The sequence below is a fragment of the Delphinapterus leucas genome, chromosome 2 (assembly GCF_059928025.1).
Source record: "Delphinapterus leucas isolate spDelLeu-1000000601 "Yukka" chromosome 2, BTC_Dleu_Yukka2, whole genome shotgun sequence".
In the NCBI taxonomy this organism is placed as follows: domain Eukaryota; kingdom Metazoa; phylum Chordata; class Mammalia; order Artiodactyla; family Monodontidae; genus Delphinapterus; species Delphinapterus leucas.
Window position 1 is genome coordinate 108,128,767 of NC_143130.1, and position 21,001 is coordinate 108,149,767.

General features: G+C 50.6%; 4 protein-coding genes across 13 annotated transcripts; 1 reads left to right on the forward strand and 3 right to left on the reverse strand.

The window, feature by feature from the left end:
* Positions 1–109: 109 nt before the first annotated feature.
* Positions 110–7,919, reverse strand: TM9SF1 (transmembrane 9 superfamily member 1). Of its 7 annotated transcripts, none has more exons than XM_089907489.1 (6): positions 6,969–7,917; positions 5,373–5,737; positions 3,391–4,012; positions 2,905–3,090; positions 1,348–1,621; positions 110–771 (listed from the first exon to the last, which is right to left on the reverse strand). In XM_089907489.1, the coding sequence occupies exons 1-6, from the start codon at positions 7,066–7,068 to the stop codon at positions 378–380; spliced, it is 1,941 nt and encodes a 646-aa protein (XP_089763615.1). In that variant the 5' UTR covers positions 7,069–7,917; the 3' UTR covers positions 110–377. The 7 variants fall into 7 exon arrangements, with proteins under 7 accessions (XP_089763615.1, XP_089763616.1, XP_089763617.1 ...); XM_089907490.1 differs by having other exon boundaries at positions 6,557–7,047; XM_089907491.1 differs by lacking the exon at positions 6,969–7,917 and adding an exon at positions 6,392–6,413.
* TSSK4 (testis specific serine kinase 4) lies at positions 5,971–14,805 on the forward strand. Its single transcript, XM_089907505.1, is given in 5 exon segments — positions 5,971–11,748; positions 12,096–12,310; positions 12,688–13,087; positions 13,534–13,666; positions 13,669–14,805. Coding segments are annotated over 5 exon segments (1,014 nt in total). The 5' UTR covers positions 5,971–11,526; the 3' UTR covers positions 13,713–14,805.
* Positions 14,731–18,446, reverse strand: CHMP4A (charged multivesicular body protein 4A). The gene is made up of 6 exons (XM_022553650.3): positions 18,260–18,446; positions 16,737–16,886; positions 16,468–16,645; positions 15,775–15,889; positions 15,474–15,609; positions 14,731–15,045 (listed from the first exon to the last, which is right to left on the reverse strand). The coding sequence occupies exons 1-6, from the start codon at positions 18,288–18,290 to the stop codon at positions 14,987–14,989; spliced, it is 669 nt and encodes a 222-aa protein (XP_022409358.1). The 5' UTR covers positions 18,291–18,446; the 3' UTR covers positions 14,731–14,986.
* MDP1 (magnesium dependent phosphatase 1) lies at positions 16,807–20,989 on the reverse strand. 4 transcript variants are annotated; one of them, XR_002641952.2, is made up of 7 exons: positions 20,182–20,989; positions 20,005–20,065; positions 19,821–19,931; positions 19,390–19,497; positions 19,207–19,292; positions 18,866–19,025; positions 16,807–16,886 (listed from the first exon to the last, which is right to left on the reverse strand). XR_002641952.2 is itself a non-coding variant. In XM_089907501.1 (6 exons), exons 1-6 carry the CDS (start codon positions 20,216–20,218, stop codon positions 16,839–16,841), a joined length of 525 nt encoding a protein of 174 aa, XP_089763627.1. In that variant the 5' UTR covers positions 20,219–20,989; the 3' UTR covers positions 16,807–16,838. The 4 variants fall into 4 exon arrangements, 3 of the variants coding, with proteins under 3 accessions (XP_089763627.1, XP_089763628.1, XP_022409359.1); XM_089907501.1 differs by lacking the exon at positions 19,207–19,292; XM_089907502.1 differs by lacking the exon at positions 16,807–16,886 and having other exon boundaries at positions 18,509–19,026; positions 19,198–19,292.
* Between the last annotated feature and the right edge of the window lie 12 nt (positions 20,990–21,001).

The following is a 21,001-nucleotide window of genomic DNA, read 5'->3' on the forward strand; positions in this document are numbered from 1 at the left end:
GAGTTCCGAGTTCCGTGCATTTCGCGGCCGACCCGCCTTCCTAGGGGACAGTGCCCTTAACGGCAGGGCACGAGTTCCTATATCCAGACCAAACCCTCCAACTACAGGACCCTTTTTCTTAATAAATTTTATTTTGGTATCGTAAAAAGAAAAATCAGGACCAAAAAAAGGCAACTTAAAAAGTTCAAATATATACTCCTTATATAATAGAGGTTTATAATTTCCGGGCCCTCTCTGGAGAAGGGAGGCCCAAAGGGCAAAGGGGAAGGCAACAAAACCATCACACAACTCAGTCACTCAATCAGAAGAGATGTTGGTAAGAGATCAGTAGGGCATGAAGAAAGGGAAAGAAGAGTGATAGTTTTGCCACCCAAAACTCAGTCCATCTTGAGGTTAACATAGATATAACGGATGAACTTTAGGGAAGAAAAAAAGGAGATGGTGCCCAGCATGAGGAAGAAGACATATCCAGTGAGTAAGGAGTAGCCAAAGAACTCTACTGTCTGTACCACCCCTGACATGTTGGAGCGCCGGGCATAGTAGAAAACTGAGTAGAAGAAGATGAAGAGGCCAGTGGAGCCAACACTCAGCACGGATCGCCACCACCAGCGGTAATCCTCCCCAGACAACTGGAAGTAGGTGAGTGCGATGGAGATGCAAGCCCCCACGCTCAGCAGGATGGCGAAGACGAAGAAGAGGATGCCGTACAAAGTGTACTGCTCCCGACCCCAGACTGTGGCAAAGATGTAGTACAGCTCCACAGAGATGGCACTGTGAAGAGAAGAGACGATACACAGCATTAAAGGGCTGTGCACTGCCAGCACAGTGGCCAGGCCAAACTCCAGCCACCACCCCTCCACGTTACTGGGTCACTGTGGAAAGTGGGCCCTCTCTACTCCCTGCACTGGAGTTCCTGGCTTGATGGGGATTCTTTCACCTATGATTAGCTGCTCTCATTTCAAGAACATCTTCTTTGGTAGGTTGAGAGCAGGGATCTTGTCTGGTCTATTTTCCACTGTATTTGTCTGGCACTAAAAGGTACTCGACAAATTGGATGAGTAATCAAATGGGTTTTAAGCCCCACGTGGTGTCGCCAAAGTCAGAAACTAGGAAGACAGTGAAAGGAGCAATGTCTCTGGAGAGCTTCACAAGTGAGACACCCTCATATTTGAATTGATTCAAGCTCAGTCCTGGTTGGAGAAAGGAGGAACCATTTAGTGATCTCTTAATGGTACAGCTGAACCAGGGATTATCACCGACAATGGGTTACGGTACAGGGTGAGTACGGAAGGGGAAAGTTAAGGTCAGGATCCTGAGAGTGATGGCCATGGAATAAAGGGAGGATACCTGAAAGGCAGGAAGCCTCCAACAGTCATGTGGACGAGAGAAGACTTGTACCAGGGCTGGGGTGGGATTTCCCGAGCTATGTTCTTGGTGCGACAAGGTGCATCAAAGGGGCTAGCGTTGTTCTTCCCGAAGATACCTCCAATGACAGTGAGGGGAAAGCCCACCAGCAGCCAAACCGTCAGAAGCAGCAGGATGGTGGTGGCTGGCAGAGCCTGTGTTGAACCATTGGCCCAATGCACGGAGTTCACCACACTCCACGTCAGGAAGAAAGGCACTGCAGGGATGGGCCCCAGAGGGAGAGTTAGCACTAGGAGCTACATCCCTGGGAGCACCCAATCAGACTGGACCTAAAGGGGTGAGGAGTGAAACATCCCGCTCCCAGACTGACTCCACCCTTTCATGTCTTGTTGTTCTTTGTTCCTTAGCTTACCAACACTCCCTCCCCTACCCATTATCATTAAGGATCTAGGCAAGCCGTTACATAATGATCTAAGAGTGACACAAATCCACCTGCCTCCAAGGGCCTGTCCTGCTGTGGCACTGGTGATTCCTAGTATGAGACATTCCTTTGAATTAAGGCTCTGTTTTCAGAAAGCCCTGGTTCAAATGTAAATGTGGTAGAACAGAAATCAGATACTTAACAGTTGGAAACACAAGAGGTTCAGAATGCAAACTACTACTGCCTTTAAAAGGACAAGCTGGCTTGAAAGGCTAGAGTGGGGAGGCCCACTTTCAAAATTAAAAAAGCTTGGGGGGCTTCCCTGGTGGCGCAGTGGTTGAGAGTCCGCCTGCCAATGCAGGGGACACGGGTTCGTGCCCCGGTCCGGGAGGATCCCACATGCCGCGGAGCAGCTGGGCCCGTGAGCCATGGCCGCTGAGCCTGCGCGTCCGGAGCCTGTGCTCCGCAACGGGAGAGGCCACAGCAGTGAGAGGCCCGCGTACCGCAAAAACAAAACAAAACAAAAAAGCTTGGGGATGGACTTCCCTGGTGGTCCAGTGGTTAAGACACCACGCCTCCAATGCAGGGGGCGCAGGTTCGATCCCTGATCAGGGAAGTGGGATCCCACATGCCGTGCAGTGTGGCCAAAAAAAAAAAACTTGGGGGGAAAAAAAGGGAGTCTCAAAAGATAAATTCAAGAGTGTTATTTCAGTGTAATGGTTGAGAATACAGGCTCTAGAGTTTGACGGCCTAGGTCTGAAACCTGATTCTCTGCTTTTTAGGAGTACAATCTCAGGCAAGTTACCTAACCAGCCTGAAGTTCAATTTCCTCATCTGTAAAATGGGGACAGTATTACCTACTTCATGAAGTCAGTGTGAGAATTAAATGAGATGAAGGCATGTCAAGTGCTTATCACGTTGCCTAAAACATTTCAAGGGCTTAATATTTAACTATGCAAAAAAAAAAAAGAAATGCTCTTTTTGTCTTTTGAATGGTTTCCTTAGTGTTTCTTTTACCTATTTTCAGTCCCTTGAAAGCCCTACTCTGACTCTATCTCAGGTTCCATGATGTGTTCTAAGTTCCTAAACTGGCCCACCACGGAAAGGGCAGTCCTCACCAGAGAAGAGACTGGTGGTGAGAATGATGTTCCACACCCAACGCTTGCCTCCAATCTGCCGGTAGAAGTGGCTGGACACATAGCCAGAGATGCAGCAAGTCAGGGCATACAACAAGATGGCTGCTGAATTAATAGCCCCGTGACGGTGCACATTGAACATGCCCAGCAGCGCCATGACAATAATGCCTGCAGCATGGTAGTGGAAAGCCTGTGTTAGGTCTCACCTATCCCTCTTCCGGCAATTTCATAGAAATCAGCCAGCCCCCTTTCTCCCAGACCCAGGGCTTCCATCAAAACAATATCCCCCAGTTCTGTTGTCCAGAAAACCCACAACAGAATATACACATCCTTGCTAGAGCCATTCCACCCCTTAGGTCTGCCCCTCACCTTGGACAGAAGAGAAGATCTGTAGATCTTTTTCTGAACAAACTACCTACTTAGTTCTACCCCTTGAGAGAAATCCCTAATTAATTTTTATCACCTTACCAGTGCCAAGGGCCAGGAACTGGGCACCCACACCAAGCACAGCACAGAGCAGACCACGGTATGGAGGGAAGCGGAAGACATCTGTATGGATAATTTTCCAGCCATTGTCACCTTGGTCAAAGTCATCACCAGAACCTCCAGAGGTTGTCTCTTCATCCAAGTTGTACCGAGCCAGGTCATTTCGAAGCACACGCATGAGAATGACAGCCACAAAACCCACCAGTAAAAACACAAGCACCATGGAATTAATGATGGACAACCAATGGATTTCCAGTGTTCGGGGAAAGAAACCACCATCGTCACCACGGCGCCTGTCACTCCGACGCTCGACTGAAGTCTCAGACCAGCGCACACTGTAGGTGTGGGTGAGGCCTAGGAACTCATCCGGTCGTAACCCATCTAAACTGTGGGGCTTGACGTCCCGCACTGAGACATTGGCAAATATAATTCGATCTCCGTGGAATTCTAGGTGGAAGTCCAAATGGGTCCAGAGTCCTATCTTGTGGCTGTGAGGCAGGAAGCCACTCTCCTCCATGTAGCCCACAAAGCCACGGATTGGCAAGTCGTCCACCACAAATTCAAAGTAGTATAGTTCCTCAATGGCCTGGCGCAGCTGTTCCACCTAAAAAGAGCAAGTTAGGAGTCAGACAAGGCCTCCCCAGGCATTGTATTAGAGCAGGGTTTCAACTTCAGCACTAATGATATGGGGTTTTTTTTAATTAATTATTTTATTTATTTTTGGCTGCACTGGGTCTTTGTTGCTGTGCGCAGCCTTTCTCTAGTTGTGGAGAGCAGGGGCTACTCTTCATTGTGGTGCGTGGGCTTCTTATTGCGGTGGCTTCTCTTGTGGAGCATGGGCTCTAGGCGCATGGGCTTCAGTAGTTGTGGCCCGTGGGCTCAGCAGTTGTGGCACAGGGGCTTAGTTGCTCCGCGGCTTGTGGGATCTTCCTGGACCAGGGCTCAAACCCATATCCCCTGCATTGGCAGGCAGATTCTCAACCATGCGCCACCAGGGCAGCCCCACTAATGACATTTTGAGCTGGAAAATGCTTTGTTGTAGGGGGCTGCCCTATGAATTGTAAGATGCTCCGTCCCTGGCTTCTTCTCACTAGATGTCAGTAGCGTTCCCCAGTAGTGACAATCAAAAATATCTTCAGAGGACATCCCTGGTGGCGCAGTGGTTAAGAATCCGCCTGCCAATGCAGGGGACACGGGTTCAAGCCCTGGTCTGGGAAGATCCCACATGCCGCGGAGCAGCTAAGCCCGTGTGCCACAACTACTGAAGCCCGCGCGCCTAGAGCCCATGCTCCGCAACAAGAGAAGCCACCACAATGAGAGGACCGTGCACTGCAACAAAGACCCAACACAGCCAAACATAAATAAATTAAAAAAAAAATCTCCAGACATTGCCAGATGTCTCTTGAGAGACAAAAGCCCCCTGTTGAGAACCACTGGGTAGACCCTAGTATTATGTTGGGATTCTCTGAAATGAGCAAGTATGACTCGACAGGATGAAGGCCTAGGAGGAGAGGGAGGTGTAGGAAAGTCTGCAGTAGACTAAGGAAAAGTGCCCTAAGATAGGAATTGCTGAAGAAAAAAGCATGATAGGGAAAATTAGGCAGCATGTAAAGGAGCCAGTTAAAAAAGCCAAGAGGTAGGGATGGCAAAAAATGACTACATAGGTGTGATAGTTGGGACCTTATTACCTACAGAGAAGCTTCGAGTCAGGAGCCCTGGGCTCTAATGTCAACCGTGCAATCCACTATCCATGTAGTCTTGAAGAAGTTACTTCTGAGCAAGTATGTTTCTTCATCAACCAAATGCAAATGATAAATACTACCCTCCCTGCCTGCCACATGAGGTTGTAGTTAGAATCAAATCAGATCATTTCCATAAAGGTGCTTTGGAAACCATAAACCTAAGGCACTGTTATTAGGTCCTGGGAGGGAGGGCTAAGTTCTAGTCAGTGTGGAGAGGCTGACCTGTGCGGAACTGAGCTGCATGTGGCACAGAATTCTCTTCTCCACATTCTCCCGAAAGCGGATCTCGTACAAAGACTCAGCCATCCGGTCCCCATCCAGCACTTCACCCAGGCTAAGGCTTTTGTGGCGTATCTTCTCAGGACAGCAGACTGGAAGCTGGTAGTAGTGGTAAGTCTCCTGAGGGTTATGGTAAGGTCCCACTTTGTTGACATACAGAATGACGGGGTCGCCGGCCTTGTAGTGTGTCACACCTTCCACCCCTGGATCTCGACCTGTGCCCAGCAACAGCAGCAGCAGGAGTGGCAACCACCGGCATCTCCAACTTCCAGGGTGGCCTAGGACTGTCATCCTTAAGGCAGCGGAACCTGTTTGGGGTAGTCCTGCAGTTATGGGAACCAGGGATCGAATGACTCCCCAGGTCAGGTTCTTTGAACTGAAGCCAATGGCTCCAATTCCTCCCCTTGGCCTTTCCGACCCTCCCTCAGGAGGCCACCTCCCCACCGCCACACCACACCATGTCCCTCTAGCTCGAACATTGGCCTCCGCCTCTGCTATGTAGTCCTCCCAACCTGGGGTCCCCCCTCCGGCAGCCCGCCTGCCCGGGACCTCCCCGCGCGCCCCAGCCCATTTCCATGGCAACGCCACGCGGTCCCGCAAGGCCGGCACCTTCCCGCCGCAGCCCCGGGGTGCTCTCCGCGCGGGAAGGGCTGGCCGAGGCGACGCCAGCGGCCTCTGCTGCCCTGCAGCCGCCCTCGCGCTCCTGCCGGGGTCTCCCCCAGAGCGGCGCGCTAGCGGGGGGCCTGGAGAGGACTTGACAACCGACCTCCACGGGGCTGGCCGCCGCGGTGCCTGATCGCAGCGGCTGCGGCACCACCGCAAAACATCGCGCCCGGCTCACTGCAGTGCTCCCTTGGGGAACCTTTCTACGGCTGGAGGCCCGGCCCAGCTCTGGAGACCCCGCGAGTCTCGGGCTAGCCCGTCGCCCGGCAAGGAGCGGGGTGGGGGGCCCTCCCGGCGACCTGAGGGCAGCTCAGGACACGTCAGTCTTCCCTCTTCCGCCTTCACCCGAGGGGACCTCAGCCCGGCAGAAAGCTCCTTTCCTGGAGCTTGGAGGGGGCCACTACCCCCAGGCCGAGGCCGCTCCAAAGCTCCCAGATTTCTCCAGTGGGGGTTGCGGTTGAGACCTGGCTACGAGGACACAAACGCCCTTTTTGGATAAGCGTTGCCGCGGGTCCGGCCGCCTATCCCCGGGAAGGTTTGGGTTGGGCGTCCAAGAGCAGTGCCCGCTGCTCGCGCCCAGTGACTGCCCGGGACGCGGAGCCCGGGCGGCGGCTGCGCCCACACCTAGCGGACGCCGAAGCGCTTGCCGCCTGAACCAATGGGACTCGCCACCGACTGCTGAGGCCGAGCCCCGAGAGGCGGTTCAAGGTCCTCAACCCGGGCGGGGGTGAGGCTTTGGGCGTCGCTGTCGTAGGACAGCAGAGGACACAGCCCACATGAGCGTCCTAGAATCGGATCTCACCTCACCGCTGCTCTGCCATCCGTCCTGAATGGCCTCTCGCCAAAAACCAAATGCCGTAAATAAAAATATCTTACCGAGGCTGTACTGGAGGCCTCCCTGACCGTATAGCGACCGTCCCGTGTCCGACGATAGGCAAGCCTGGGCCAGGTTTGGTGCAGAGGCACGCAAAGACATCGGGTATTTGCTCTTTTACCCCGTGAACTGGGCCGCCTGACGCTTGTTGTTAATTGCAGGTAAAGAACCTTGACATGCTTGCTTCGGTCTCTATGTTTTTATTCTTTATTTATCTCTGTATATGTGTTTGAGCATCTCTTAATTTTGTATCGCAGATTATTCTGGAAAAGTTTATCCTGTCAAGGGATTTGCCATTAGGGAAATTCCTCTGGAGATCAGACCCAGGGGCCATGACTTCGTTTTGGCCACCTGGGAACAACTTAAGGTTTCCTTTCCTCGCGTAAAGAAAGTGGAAAATCTCAAGCTGTTTCTGGCTTGAAAAGCCCTTCATTTACTCACTTCTGCCCTCTCTGACCCAGCCCTCCTCCCCGCAGGAGGAAGTGAGGTTCCAGGAAGTAGGGGGATGAGTTTTTTAGACAATCAATTAATTTTGTAATTAGAAAAGTAATTTAGAGTGGCTTTTTTAAGTGATAACCCCCTGGTCTCTAAACCTGGGTCTCCTTCACAATTAACAGCCGCCCCCATAAGATCAGTGCCACCAAGCCTCCTCTGCTTTTCTCTCGAATTATCTTCCAAATTGCCCTCCATGCTATGCTGCCTTGGTTCAGGCCCCATCCCCCCACCTAAATTATCATGACAGCCACCTTGCTAGTCTCTTGGTCATCTCTCCCCTTGGATCCATTTTCCATACTGCTGCTGCAAGGATTTTTTCTTTGTTTAGTCTTAAAGATGTCCTATTTCCTGCAACAGTGGTTCTTTTCTTAAAAAAATTTTTAAAGGTAACTTTCCATTTACAGTTATTACAAAATATTGGCTATATTCCCCGTGTTGTGCAATACATCCTTGAGCCCACCTTACTCACAATAGTTTGTACTCCCACTCCTCCACCGCTATATTGCCCCCTCGCCCTTCTCACTGGTAACCACTAGTTTGTTCCCTATATCTGTGAGTCTGTTTCTTTTCATTAAATTCACTAGTTTGCAACAGTGGTTCTCAAATCTTGGTGTGCATCAGATTCAGCTGGAAACTGATTAAAAACATAGATACCGGCACTTCCCTGGTGCCACAGTGGTTAAGAATCTGCCTGACAATGCAGGGGACATGAGTTCGAGCCCTGGTCCAGGAAGATCCCACATGCCACGGAGCAACTAAGCCCGTGCGCCACAACTACTGAGCCTGCGCTCTAGAGCCCGCGAGCCACAACTACTGAGCCCGCGTGCCTAGAGCCTATGCTCTGCAACAAGAGAAGCCACCGCAGTGAGAAGCCCACACACCGCAAGAAAGAGTAGCCCCCGCTCGCCACAACTACAGAAAGCCAGCACACAGCAACAAAGACCCAGCACAGCCAAAAATAAAAATAAATAAATTTATAAAAAATAACATAGATACCTGGGTTCCACCAAATCCGGATCTTGGGGAAGGAGGTGACTGGGCATCAGTATTTTTTTAACAAGCTCTGACTTTGATGCACAGCAAAATTTAACCATGAGTACATAGGATAGGGTCAAAAAAAGCTTGGCATATTAGGCCTCTCAGACCTGCATTTAAATTACTTCTCCAGGTACATTCCCCTCTGGAACCCTATCCTGTATTTAAATTGAAATCTTGAGTGTCATATTTTCTCAAGCTTGCAAGCTTCATATATGGTTCCTTCTGCCTAGACTGTTCAATCTACCATTCCCTACTTAACCTGCCTGGAGACTTCTTTTGAACAGTGCAAACGCCACCTTCTCTATAAAGCCTTCCCTTAACATTTCCTTACAGGCTTTGTTTATAGAACTTTATCTCACCGTACTGTTATTTTAACTTCTTATGTGTCTGTCTCCCTTGCTAATTGCTAACTCCTCACAGGAGGATTATAATTTATCCATCTTGTTATCCTCAGAGCCTAGCAGTGCTTTTGTATACAGTAGGCAGCTTAATACACATTCCTTGAATGAACTGGTTTATCTGCTGTACGTGATGAGAACAGAGGTGCCACCAAGCTGCCTATCCAGGGAAGCAGAAGATAGGCGGGGCTGGGTGGGCCTCCTTACCACTGTGTGCCCTGGACAGTTGTTCATCTTGATAGACTGAGGATGTAGAATAGATCTGGCTTCCAACAGGACTTTGGAACCACCCTGCCAGCAGGATCAGCCTGTTAATAAATAGGAATTTACCAGTAGCCTATGGCATAATGTTGGAGTTTCTGTTTTGTTTTGGAAGATGGAAGATAACTCTGATTCTTCCTTTGTTATTTCCTCTGTGTGCCACCCCCTCCCCCCATCTTAAATCCAGATAACCTCTCTGACACCACCTCTTGTCCTCTGTCTTTCCCACCAAACTTGTTCCATTTCACTAAGACCTGCAACCCCTCCCCCTGTCCTTTGGCCTTTTTCTAGCTTGTCCTCCTAACCCAAGCAGCTTAGATTCTGCATTCCATCATTTTAGCCACATTCTTGCCTGTGTTCTTGATGCCTCGCTCCCATTCTTTCACGGCAGCTGCTAAGTGAAACCTTAATCTTGGGTCAATATGTCTGTTGATATTCAAGCACCTGTATCCAGAATGCTAAAATGATCTTAACACTATGATATGTTAAGATTGTGTGTCCATAAGTTGTGTTTTCCAATCTCATTTGGGCCCTCAGTGCTGCCCAATAATGCTCATTTTCCAAATCAGCTCTCTCCCATTCTCCACAAGCCTTTCTTCTCAAGTCTTTGACTTCATATCCCTTTTCTCATCAGCGGACCTCCCTTACAGCCTAGTGGGAGATGCAAGCAAGAAAAACAGACACCATGTTAGAGAAAGTATTGGAGCTGTGGGAGCACCCAGGAGGGAGGAACATCTAATTTGGGCCTGAACAGTCAGTAAAGGCTTCCTTAAAACAGATCATCAGCTAAGTCCTGAAGGGAGAGTAGGAGTTTGCCAGAACAGAGGGAACAATGAAGGAAAAGCAATTGTTTGGCCAGAGCATTGCATGTATGTTACAAGAAAAAATCGGAGAGGTAAGCAGGGTCAAATTTGAAGCCACATAAAAGAATCTGGACTCGATCTTAAGGAGAATGGGGAGGCACTGAATTGTTATGGGAATAAAATCAGATTTACTCCCTGGACTTCAGGGTGAACACACTGAGGGGAGGGGAGCAGAAGGTTTGCTGGAGTTAAGAAATGAGGGGTCTCGATGAGATTCTTAGGGAGGATGGAAAGGTCTGAGGAAATAAGGCCTATAATAGAACCCTCGGGGTGTGATTAAGGGGTGGATGGTGGGGGAGGCTCCAGTGGAACCTGAGGAATGGGTAGAGGGATGGAAGGAAAACTGTAAGAGTTCAGGGTCATGGAAGGCAAGATAAGAATGCATTTCAAGGGGACTTCCCTGGTGGTCTGGTGGGTAGAACTCCGCGCTCCCAATGCAGGGAGCCAGGGCTCAATCCCTGGTCGGGAACTTAGAGCCCACATGCATGCCGCAACTAAAGATCCCACGTGCCGCAACTAAGACCCAGTGCAGCCAAAATAAATATTTAAAAAAAAGAATGCATTTCAAGGTTAAGAGGAGTCTCCATCCCCCACCTCATAAATCTGAGTGATCTTTGTAACCGTCTTTATGCATATAAAGGTATGGAAGTGATGTTTTGTGATTCTGGAGCCTAGGCCTCAATTGATCATGCAGCTTGTCTTTTTTTCTCTTGAAATTCAGTGCAAACTGTGTGAGGGAACTTGGGCTACTCTACTGAATAATGAGATCGTACGCAGAAACAAACCAGCCCAGCTGAGATGATGCCACCAGCTGAATTACCCAACTGAGTCCAGCTCAATTTGTTCAACAACAACAAAAAAAGGTTGTTATTTTAAGCCACCACCACCACCCCCAAAAAGGAATACATTTTAAAGTTAGGTTCCTTAGAACACACTTCTACAACACCTTGCGATTCTCTGTGATATTCTGACACTCAGGTGTTTCTCATGCTGGATTATAAACGCTAGCAGAGGCTCTCTTCGCCTTATTGGTTATTTTCTCCCAGGACTCTGTACACTGCCTGGCACATAGCAGGTGCTCAATAAACATGATTGGTTGAAAGGACCAGATCCATGGAGCGAGTCTCACCAAATTATAAAGGTACCTCCAGCAATGAGTATGTTCCAAACTGCATTTCCTTCTCAAGCCTTGTGGCCAGTGGTGGATAGAAGGTGGATTATGATGTGTGCGGAACACGGGACCTTGGGGAGTTCCGTAACCAAGAGGAGAAAGAAGTAACAACAGCCAGTGGAGACAAAAAGAACTGCTTTTCCCTTCTTCCCTCTCCAAGCTCCTAGTGGAGAGCTGAGCCCAGCATCCCAGACTTGTATGACTACATAGGCAAGCTTTGGGAGACTAACTTCACTTTGGTACCCTAGCCGTCAGCGGCTCAAGGTGTTGGCTTTCTGAGCAGACAGGAGGCTTTTAAGTAGCAAAGCTCCCTGCTCTCAGCAAGCCCAACACCATGGGGAAGGGAGACACCTTGGGAGCACCATCCACCTCGGCCTACCGCTCTGTCATGGAGGAATATGGTTACGAAGTGGGCAAAGTCATTGGCAATGGCTCCTACGGGACGGTGTATGAGGCTTACTACACAAAGCAGAAAGTCATGGTGGCTGTCAAGATCATCTCAAAGAAGAAGGCCTCTGAGGACTATCTTAACAAGTTCTTGCCCCGTGAGATACAGGTTGGAAAGGGGCTAGAAGAGGGAGCTGGTACCAAGCTGCTTAAGGCTTCTCAGAAGGGGTATGGTTAGGAGGGGGTGGAGCCAGAAACCCCTATACCACAACTGAATGACTCACTAGGCAGCTAGGAAAATTACTTGATGTAAATTCAGCTTCTTTCCACCTCACCTCCAGACCCTCAAAAAGTAAAAAGTGCAAAGCATAGGGTTTGTCCATAGGCCACCAGCCCTCTGGGGTTTGATTCTGTTGCAAAGTTGTAGGAAAGTAGCAGTGGGAGAGTAGGAGAAGGCTGGGAGCGCAGCCAGGGTGCTCCCTGCCTGGGTTTGATGGGTCCCTCTCCTGGGGCCAGGTAATGAAGGTCCTGCGGCACAAGTACCTCATCAACTTCTATCAGGCCATCGAGACCACATCCCGAGTGTACGTTATTCTGGAGCTGGTTCAGGGTGGTGACGTCCTTGAGTGGATCCAGCACTATGGGGCCTGCTCTGAGCCCCTTGCTGGCAAGTGGTTCTCCCAGATGACCCTGGGCATCGCCTACCTGCACAGCAAGGGCATCGTGCACCGGTGAGGGCGCTGCCACCCAGACTGAGGCCTTTGGGCTCCCAAAGGGGTTTTATGCACATCTTCCATGTTCTACCCTCTTTTTTCTTCCCTTGACCTCCCTCCTCAGTATCTAGGCCTATTCATCCACTTTATTTTAATCATCCGGTCAAGAACATTTGTTAAGTACCCACTGTGAGCAGAGCACTTTATGAAAAGTGATGGTGAGCTCCTAGTGATCCTCAGGTACCATCCTCTCTTCCCTCTGGGCTCTGCTCACAACTCCATGACTTTCCTTCCTCTCTGCCCTGTGTCCTCATAATGGCATCTCTCTCCCTCTTTGCCTTTCCTTATCTCTAGCCTCTGACCCCTGGCCCTTCAGCTCCCAGTCTAACACTAAGCCCTCTCCTGACCCCCAGCCTTTCTGCTGCTGGTAGGGACTTAAAGTTGGAGAACCTGTTGCTGGACAAGCGGAAGAACGTGAAGATATCGGACTTTGGCTTCGCCAAGATGGTGCCTTCTAGCCAGTCTGTGCGGAGTAGCCCTTCCTACCACCAAGGCAACTGCTTTAGCCACCTCAGCCAGACCTACTGTGGCAGCTTTGCTTACGCCTGCCCGGAGGTCTTGCTAGGCCTGCCCTACAACCCTTTCCTGTCTGACATCTGGAGCATGGGCGTCATCCTCTACACGCTAGTGGTTGCCCGTCTGCCCTTCGATGACACAAATCTCAAGAAACTGCTGAGAGAGACTCAGAAGGAGGTCACTTTTCCACCTAACTATGCCATCTCCCAGGAGTGCAAGGTGCTGGCTCCCCCAGGAGGGCTGAGGCCTCAGGGGTGACCTGCAGAGAGGGAATACTCAACCTAGACCTCCCAACCCCAGGGAAGCCTCCCCCCATACCAGGGCCATTCCACACCCTTGCCCTGCCCTAGAATAGTGCGGAGGGCTTAAAGGGCCAACCTCTGGGCTTGCACCTGGGATGTGAGTGATAAGCAGGTTTTAGTCTCTATCTCTTTAGGCCAGAAGGGGATTCTGCAAGGATTTCCCCCAAGGAACCCTTCCTTTCCTTCCCCTCAAGATGTTGGCTTTCTGAGCAGACAGGAGGCTTTTAAGGGTAAAGTCAGGGCCACACTCCCTTTCACCAGAGTGGTGTGATGGGCTATCCTGCTACTTTCTTAGGTCCAGCTGCTCATTGTGTGGCACAATGTGGGCCAGCTCAGCCAAGACCTCTCTCTCCCCTGCCCTAGAACCTGGTCCTCCAGACACTATGCCAAGCCACCAAGCGTGCCACCATCCTGGACATCATCAAGGATCCCTGGGTGCTCAAGTTCCAGCCTGAGCAACCCACCCATGAGATCAGGCTGCTTGAGGCCATGTGCCAGCCCCCAGCACCAATCGTCACCAATCCTTGGAAATCAGTACCTGAAAACGGCGGGAGGAGGAGGGGGTTGAAAGAGGAGCAAAGCAGGAGGGTCTTGGGCTAAAAATCTTTCCCACCAAAAATAAATCTAATTCTGTTTTAGTTCCATCAGCTAGAGTCACAGTCTTCCCTCAGGGGAACCTTAGCAGCGAACACTGCTGAGGGTGAGAGGTGTGTTTCTGCCCAGAGCTTGTAACCAGTCATCTTGACACTGGTTAAGTCAACATTATAATTTACAGTGTAGCGCATATGTGGCTCATAGGGGAGTGGGTTGGGCGTGCTCAGAGGAACACCTGCTTTGGGGAAGCTTCATTATTCTGGCTGAGTACATGCTCAGTTTTGTCTATCTCCATGCACTCTAAATGTTCAAATAGTGGGGTAGAGGTTGCTCTACCCTGATTGCTCGGTTTGGTCACAGCTCTGCCCGTCTACAGTCCAAGGGGACGGCACTGTTCGTTCTTTTAGACATGGGTATCAGGAGGTATGTAATATCTTGGTTCCTTCCTCCTCCAAATGCCACCTTACCCACTACTGAAACAATCCTGGTGAATCATGGTCCCTCATCATTGCTCCTACACGTTGAAGTGACAGTTCAAGCCAAGCCTATGATCTATGCGTTCCAGAGAAAGGAAACCTATTGACCCCTTATCCCCGTACGTCTCCTTTCCTACCCTTGAAAGTGGGCTTTGTAAGGGGACAGCTGGTGAGTCACGAGGCTCTCTCGGCAGAGACACAACTGGGTGAAAGCAATGAGGGAAGGCTCAGGGACAGCTCCACACGGTTCTAGGGAAAATAACAGATGGCAGTTTCCTCACCCTCAGCACCAGGCAGCTCTAGGACACACCAGCCTGAGAGAGGGAACAGTATCTGCCTGGATCATAGTAGGTTGAGATAATGGAAGCTCCCATTTCTCCTATGCTCCAACTCCCCTTCATTACTCTCATTACTACTCATTTCTTGAAACAAAGATCCAAGGACCAGGAGACGAGTTTCAGTTGTAGACAAGGCAGTATAAGCACTAGGGTTCCATCCACCCAATTTTATTGCGAACGAGGGCACTGTAACTGCTATTAAAGGGAGCCCAGGGGTTCCTCCTGCACCAAAATCCTTCTTCAGGGTTGAGCCTGGGATGGGAGGGCGACGGACCCTTTTCTCAGGCAGGGTCATACTACCACTCTCAGCAGGACCTCCCAACAAGGCCATGTTCCTTTAGCTTAGCACTTGGCACTTAAGGAAAAGAGAACAATGAAGGCAGCGTCAGGTAGGCAAGCCCAGACTCATCAGGACACCCACTCAGCCAATTGCTTTAGTGCTTCTTCATCTTCATCCGTTTTGGGAGCTTTGGGGATAAGGATACCCAGAGAAAGAAAGAAGTGTTAAGGCCTCAGCAACTTCCAACCATCCCCTCCTATAACACTCAGAGCCTGCGGAACGCTCTCTCCCAGCAAAGAACCTAAGGGTATGGTCTTGCTTGCTGGGCTGCTGCTAATTCCCACAGCACCTTTGGGCAAATCAGAAGAAGCTGCCTCTTTCTCCGGGCATTTGCAGCCCTAAACCAGGGGACACAGTTTGCTGAGTGAAGCACAGGCCTGATTTCTGTCCTCATTCCCCTTCAGCCAGGTGCCCTTATGCAGTCAACAACCTGTGCAACTGTAGCAGCAACCCTCTCTGCCTGGATCCTTTCAGGCAGGATGGATGAGGAATAATTTTTCCCCATATCTATCCCACCCTCTCAAGTCCCTGAGATGACAGAACAGCCCTGGGTACCTGGCCCTGCAGGAAGATGTGTAGACGGTACACTGGGCAGTGTGACTGGGGGTTCCTCCTCCTTGTCGTCCACATGTAACAATTCTCGGGCCAATTCCTCCTGCTCCAGCTCCTCTAGCTCCTCCAACAGTTCATCCTGGATATGGGATGACAAGATCGCTCAACACAAAGGAAAATTCTACTTCCAAAAACATACCACTTTTGGACTTTCCCCCAAACCTGTCCCACAGTTCTCTTGGGCATTCCTTCTGGCTGGTCCCACGCCTTCTCCAATATTCCTTGACCCCTCACTCCCAATCACCTCATCCACATCATCTCCAAATCCCACGGGTCGAGAAATGGCATCTGAGATCTGCTGGGCCAGCTCCTGTTGTTCTGTGATGTCAGCCATCAGTTCATCCACCTTGTCAATGTCCCTGAGAACAAGATACATGGCCCAGAAATCAGGTGACAACCCTGACTTTTTCATCTCACATGAATGAAGACCCTCCTGCCTGTGGCTTCAGACTGACAAATCCATGGCTACTAGGTAAAAGAGATCCCTGGAAAAGTGTAAAGAGGCAAATCTGGGCTAAGAAATGGCACGAAGACACACTGGGGAGGAATGGTTGCACTCTCTTCTCTGAAGGATCTTTAAAAATTAGGAAAATTGGGAATTCCCTGGCAGTCCAGTGGTTAGGACTGGGTGTTTTCACTGTGGAGGGCCCGGGGTTCAATCCCTGGTCCAGGAACTAAGATCCCACAAGCCTTGCAGTACAGCCAAAAGACCACAAAAAAAAAAAAAAAAAAAAAGAGGAAAATCATCTTTCCTCCCTAGAATGCCCCAGCCAGCAAAGAGATCACCTTGCAATAAGCAAGGAGGCTGATAGGGGTCTAGCCATCACAGGCAACTCTACTGTAAATTCATATCTGGAGAGGTTTTAAGATTCACAGTATAATATCAAGCTACTCTCCCCAGTGCCTGGGCCCCCTCCTCCCATCCCCCCGTACCCACATGTCCTGGTAGGCCTTCTTCATGCCTTGGGCAGCAAGCTCCATGGTACGAAGCACTTCTGCATTGGTGGTGGCATTCTCAATGGCCTCACGCTGAAACTCCAGGGTGGATAATGTCCCGTCCGTTTGTGCCAGCTGCTGTTCCAACCTTTTCTTCCTCCGCAAAGCCTGTAGGGCGGCTGATCCAGCCCACACTCTGAACATCAGAGCCAGAAGCCCTTGCTCCCCCCTCCGGGCCCTCCCTGGTGGTGCCTGTCCCTCCCCCATTACCTCTCTTATTCTTCGTCCCATGCTTCTTGGCAGTTTGTAGCTCCTGTTCAATCTTCTGCTCCAGAAATTCCTGTTTCTTGATCAATATCTTCTCCGTCTCCTTCAGTTTCTGTATTGCCTCTTCAGGGGTTGGCCCCCTCTCCTTCTTGTCTGGAGTCCAATGGAGCAGCCCACATTGTGTAAAGGAAAAATATTAGTCACCGATTATTGAGTGCATAGTATGTGCTAGGCACTTGACCGTGTTATTGTTAATCCCCAAACAACTTTCTACGATGAATGTACTATCTCTATGAATGTGAAAACAGGCATAAAGAGGTTAACATTTTGGTCTAAAATCACAATTACTATAGTAAGAGACTGCAAAGGAATTGAAATGTGACAGTATGATTTCCAAAGCCAATATTCTTTTGCTATTCCTAGTTACCTTTCAAGTCATTTCCAGTTGTTTTTTTTTAATAGAATTTATTTTTTTAGAGCAGTTTTGGGTTCACAGCAAACTGAGTGAGTGGAAGGTACAAAGACTTCCCATATACCACCTGCACTCATACATGCATAACCTCCTCATTACCGTGTTCCCCATCAGAGTTCAATCACTTTTTATAATTACTGTTCCACTTGCTATCCTAGGAGATACTCAAGGTCCTGATTCCACAGGATCGAACTGAATGAAGTAGGGAGGCTAGAGAAAAAAAAAAATCTGATCTCAATTTCTCCCTTCATCTTCTGCACTTCTAACAGACTTATTAAAAAAAAAAAATCTGAAGGCCCTAGCCTGCTTAATATCCTTCCATTCTCTCCACTGCCTACAGGATAAAATCCAAAAAACTTTAAGACACACAGGGTCCTTCATGATCTGGCCCCCGTTTACCTCTCCATCCACACTTTCCTCTTCCTTCAGCGCGTGCGCGCGCACACACACACTCACGGGGCAGCCAGAACTCCTTTTCCCTAAATATACCATACTTTTTCCTGCCTCTGTTTTGCACAGTTACCTCTTTCTGGAGAACCTCAACCCCCCATCTGGCATACTCCTAGCCTTCTGGATCACCACCCGCCGTGCCTGCTTCTTCCGCGCACCCCTGGCTTTTAGGTAAATCTCCATCACGGAGTCGCCACACTACGCTGTAAATGCCAGACTTTGCTTGTCTTCCCGCACCACAGAGGAGCTCACGAGGGGTACCTTTCTTGGGTCACCTCAGATTGCCTCTGGCCCAGCATAAAGGAAGCACCAGTGTTTTGGAAAGGACTGAATGCCGACAGGCAGCAACTTGTCCCCCAGGCCTTAACAGCGGGAGCCAGCGCAGCTGCCACGCTCACCACTCGCACCCCCTCCCGGGCCTCGAGCTCTTCCCTCCAAGGGAAGGAAGGAAGGCAGCTGGAGCCAGGCGCCCTGACAAGGCGGCGCCTCCTGGCCCGGGAGAAGGCCTTGCTGGACCACCAGGGTTTTCAGGACAGCGTCTCCCGGCTCTCCCCCCGCCCCCTGCGGCCAGCACCTCCCAGGGACCAGTCTCGGCCGGGCTCACCCCTCCCGAAGAGCCGGCCGAGCCCACTCATCGCGACCCTAGCCTCTCCCGCCTCCGCCCTACGGCGTCCCGTACGCTTCCGCCTTGCTCCCGGGAGGTGCTGGGCTCATCACTCCGAGACCAGCCTCGGCCAATCCCTCCTTGGGGCACCGCGGCGACATCATCAACAAGCGCCAGCGAGACCACTATCACGTGCGACCCGACACACCAGCCCCAAACCCACGCGCTCCTCTTAAAGCGGCCGCTTCGTTTCCCACTATATAAAAAGGTCGCCTCACCCTCCCCAACCCAAAACAAAGTCTTTGCTTCCTGGAAGGAAATGTGCAGGGTAATGCACCCCACTACTTGGGGCCAGTGGAAGAGTTCTTCATGTCCTTGACAGAGCTCAGGAGAGGTGTGGGGATGGGGAGAGCACAAGGGAATCACAGTCTTGGGTTTGCCACAAGTTTATAAGGCAGAACCTGATGCAGTCTAATGCCTCACATACTGGTCTTGGCACCTCCGGATGGCCCACCCCGGTCACACGCTAGAAAATTAGAAACAACACACACTGGGTAATATCTCTTCTGCCACACACAAATACACTTTAATAATTTACAAATGCACCTGAAAATGCCCTCCTGATTTCCTTTCAGTTCTATGCCTCAAATGAGGCTCATCCACAGGACTGGACCTCAGAGTCCAGCTTGTGCCTTTGCAAATGTCTCTAATCCTTGAGTTAGGGTCTGAAGGCTCATTCCATTCTGGACATGAATGCTGGTAACACCTAGAAAGAAAGAAGCCACAATTTCATCAGGCCTTCAGGGCTCCCTATTATGACTCTCACCTTTTTGGGGTGTCACCTGCATGCAAACTATCCATCCTGTACATATCTACCTAACCCCTTCCCTCTTAGGAACCCTTTCTCCTCACTCCCCAAATGGCTATCCTTGCCATTCAGTCAGTACCCAGTTTGCTGACATCTACAATATTCCGCTTTTCATCATCAAAGAAGATCATCTGGGAGAAAGGAACTCCAGTCTTCTGATGCAGCCTGTGCAAGACACGGCGAGGGTAACCACTCTGGCTTCTTAGCTCCTCCAGCCTCTCTGGTCTTCTGTCTCCCTGCTTCTCCCCTTATCTCAGCGTACCTCTTAAAGTGCGTGACCTTGCTGCCTGGATAGATCTCCCGATGAACAAAGTATCTGACAAGGTCAAAGAGCTCCAGTAGCTGGTTGGCCCCTTCAACCTCACCTGTCCTGCAAAAAGGTGTAGTAGATGGGATCAGGAGAGCGGAGGGCCAAGGCTGCAAGTGAAATTATGTGTAACCAGGGGGAAATCAACTTGCTGTTCTTCCTGGATGGGTAGGCATCCTCCACCCTGATTCAATTCCATATCCCTCCTGACACAGGTGGCACTGAGCCAATGTTTATTAAACAAAATGCACAGAAGGTACAATTCGAAAAATATACAAATACCTGCAAGTTTGCACCGCCTAAATTTTTGCAGCCAAGGGGTTACACGGGAAGTCTCCTCATGCATGCACCTCTCAGCATTAGACAGACTCAGTCGCTCTTCTTACCGTGAAGCGGCCGCGACGGGCACCCCCAAGCCCTGCAATCTTTCCAGGACCTCAGGCACCTCTGGGTACAGTCGGACGGCCTGGCCCCGCCTATCTCGTACAGTTCCATCACTGGGGAGGGCGAGAGTGTGCTCAGCTCCCGCGGGGCCCCGCCTGGCCCCAGGCCCCCCCAGCCCCGCCTCACCTGCTTTTGTGGAACGGGGGGTCTACGTGCGTGTCCACCCAGAACGGCCACAGCGTGTAATCTGTGAGAGGAAGGAGGGGGAGGTCTCAGCCTGGGCAGGCGCAGGGCCTCGAGAGCATCAACTGAGGTTTGGAAAAACCTGTGCCCTACGAAACTCTTCCCAATCCAGCCCCTCACCTAGATCGAAGACTACGAGCTTCGGGAGCCGCGCCATGAACCGCGCCAGCGGGCTGCGCGTACGGAGGAGGGCCTTTCTGCCGCGGCTCCCAGGCCGCCCCGCGGGCCTTAGAGTAACGGCGACTAGAGCGTCGCCAACCTGAGCTGGGAAGATCGGCCCCAAAACCTCACAAGAGCGCCTTCTGGTGGTGGTGGTGGGGAGGACCGCAGCAAAGTGCCAATGCCAAGCCTCTCCAAGGGATATTCTTCCCTTGCTTCTCCACCCCACCCGGCCTCGCCAGCTTCTACTGAGCTAGAGGAGACAAGGAAGGGAAACCCTTTCTTCTGGCACCCGTCTCTCATTTTATCTCACCAACTGAGCCCTAAAGTGATCCATCATAGCTTGTCACTCGACACTCATCCTTTCTCCACATCAGCCACTCCACCGTATACAGCCTAGAGCCCTCAGCAATATTCCAGCCATAAAAGAATGCAGTGTCTGCTAAGCTCTTGATGCCTTTCTTGAAACAGGCCCCAAATGTCCAGTAGAGTCACAATGGGGGAGAATTCACTCTCCTGGTTTCTACCACCCACTTCAGTAGTATGCTGACAGATATGTAACAACCAGTTTGGGGAGAAGGACTGATTTGTATTGTTTGTCAATTTCTGTAAATATTCCTACCATGGCCAATTTCAAGCTACCAACACGAAGTCACTTAATATGGGGTTAGGAAAGATGCCAACAATTAGCTCTGGAGCGGGATAAGAGCTGGCTCCAGCACACCACTGAGTGTAGACTCTTAAGAGTCTGAGAACCCCTCTAAGGGCACATTCTCTTACA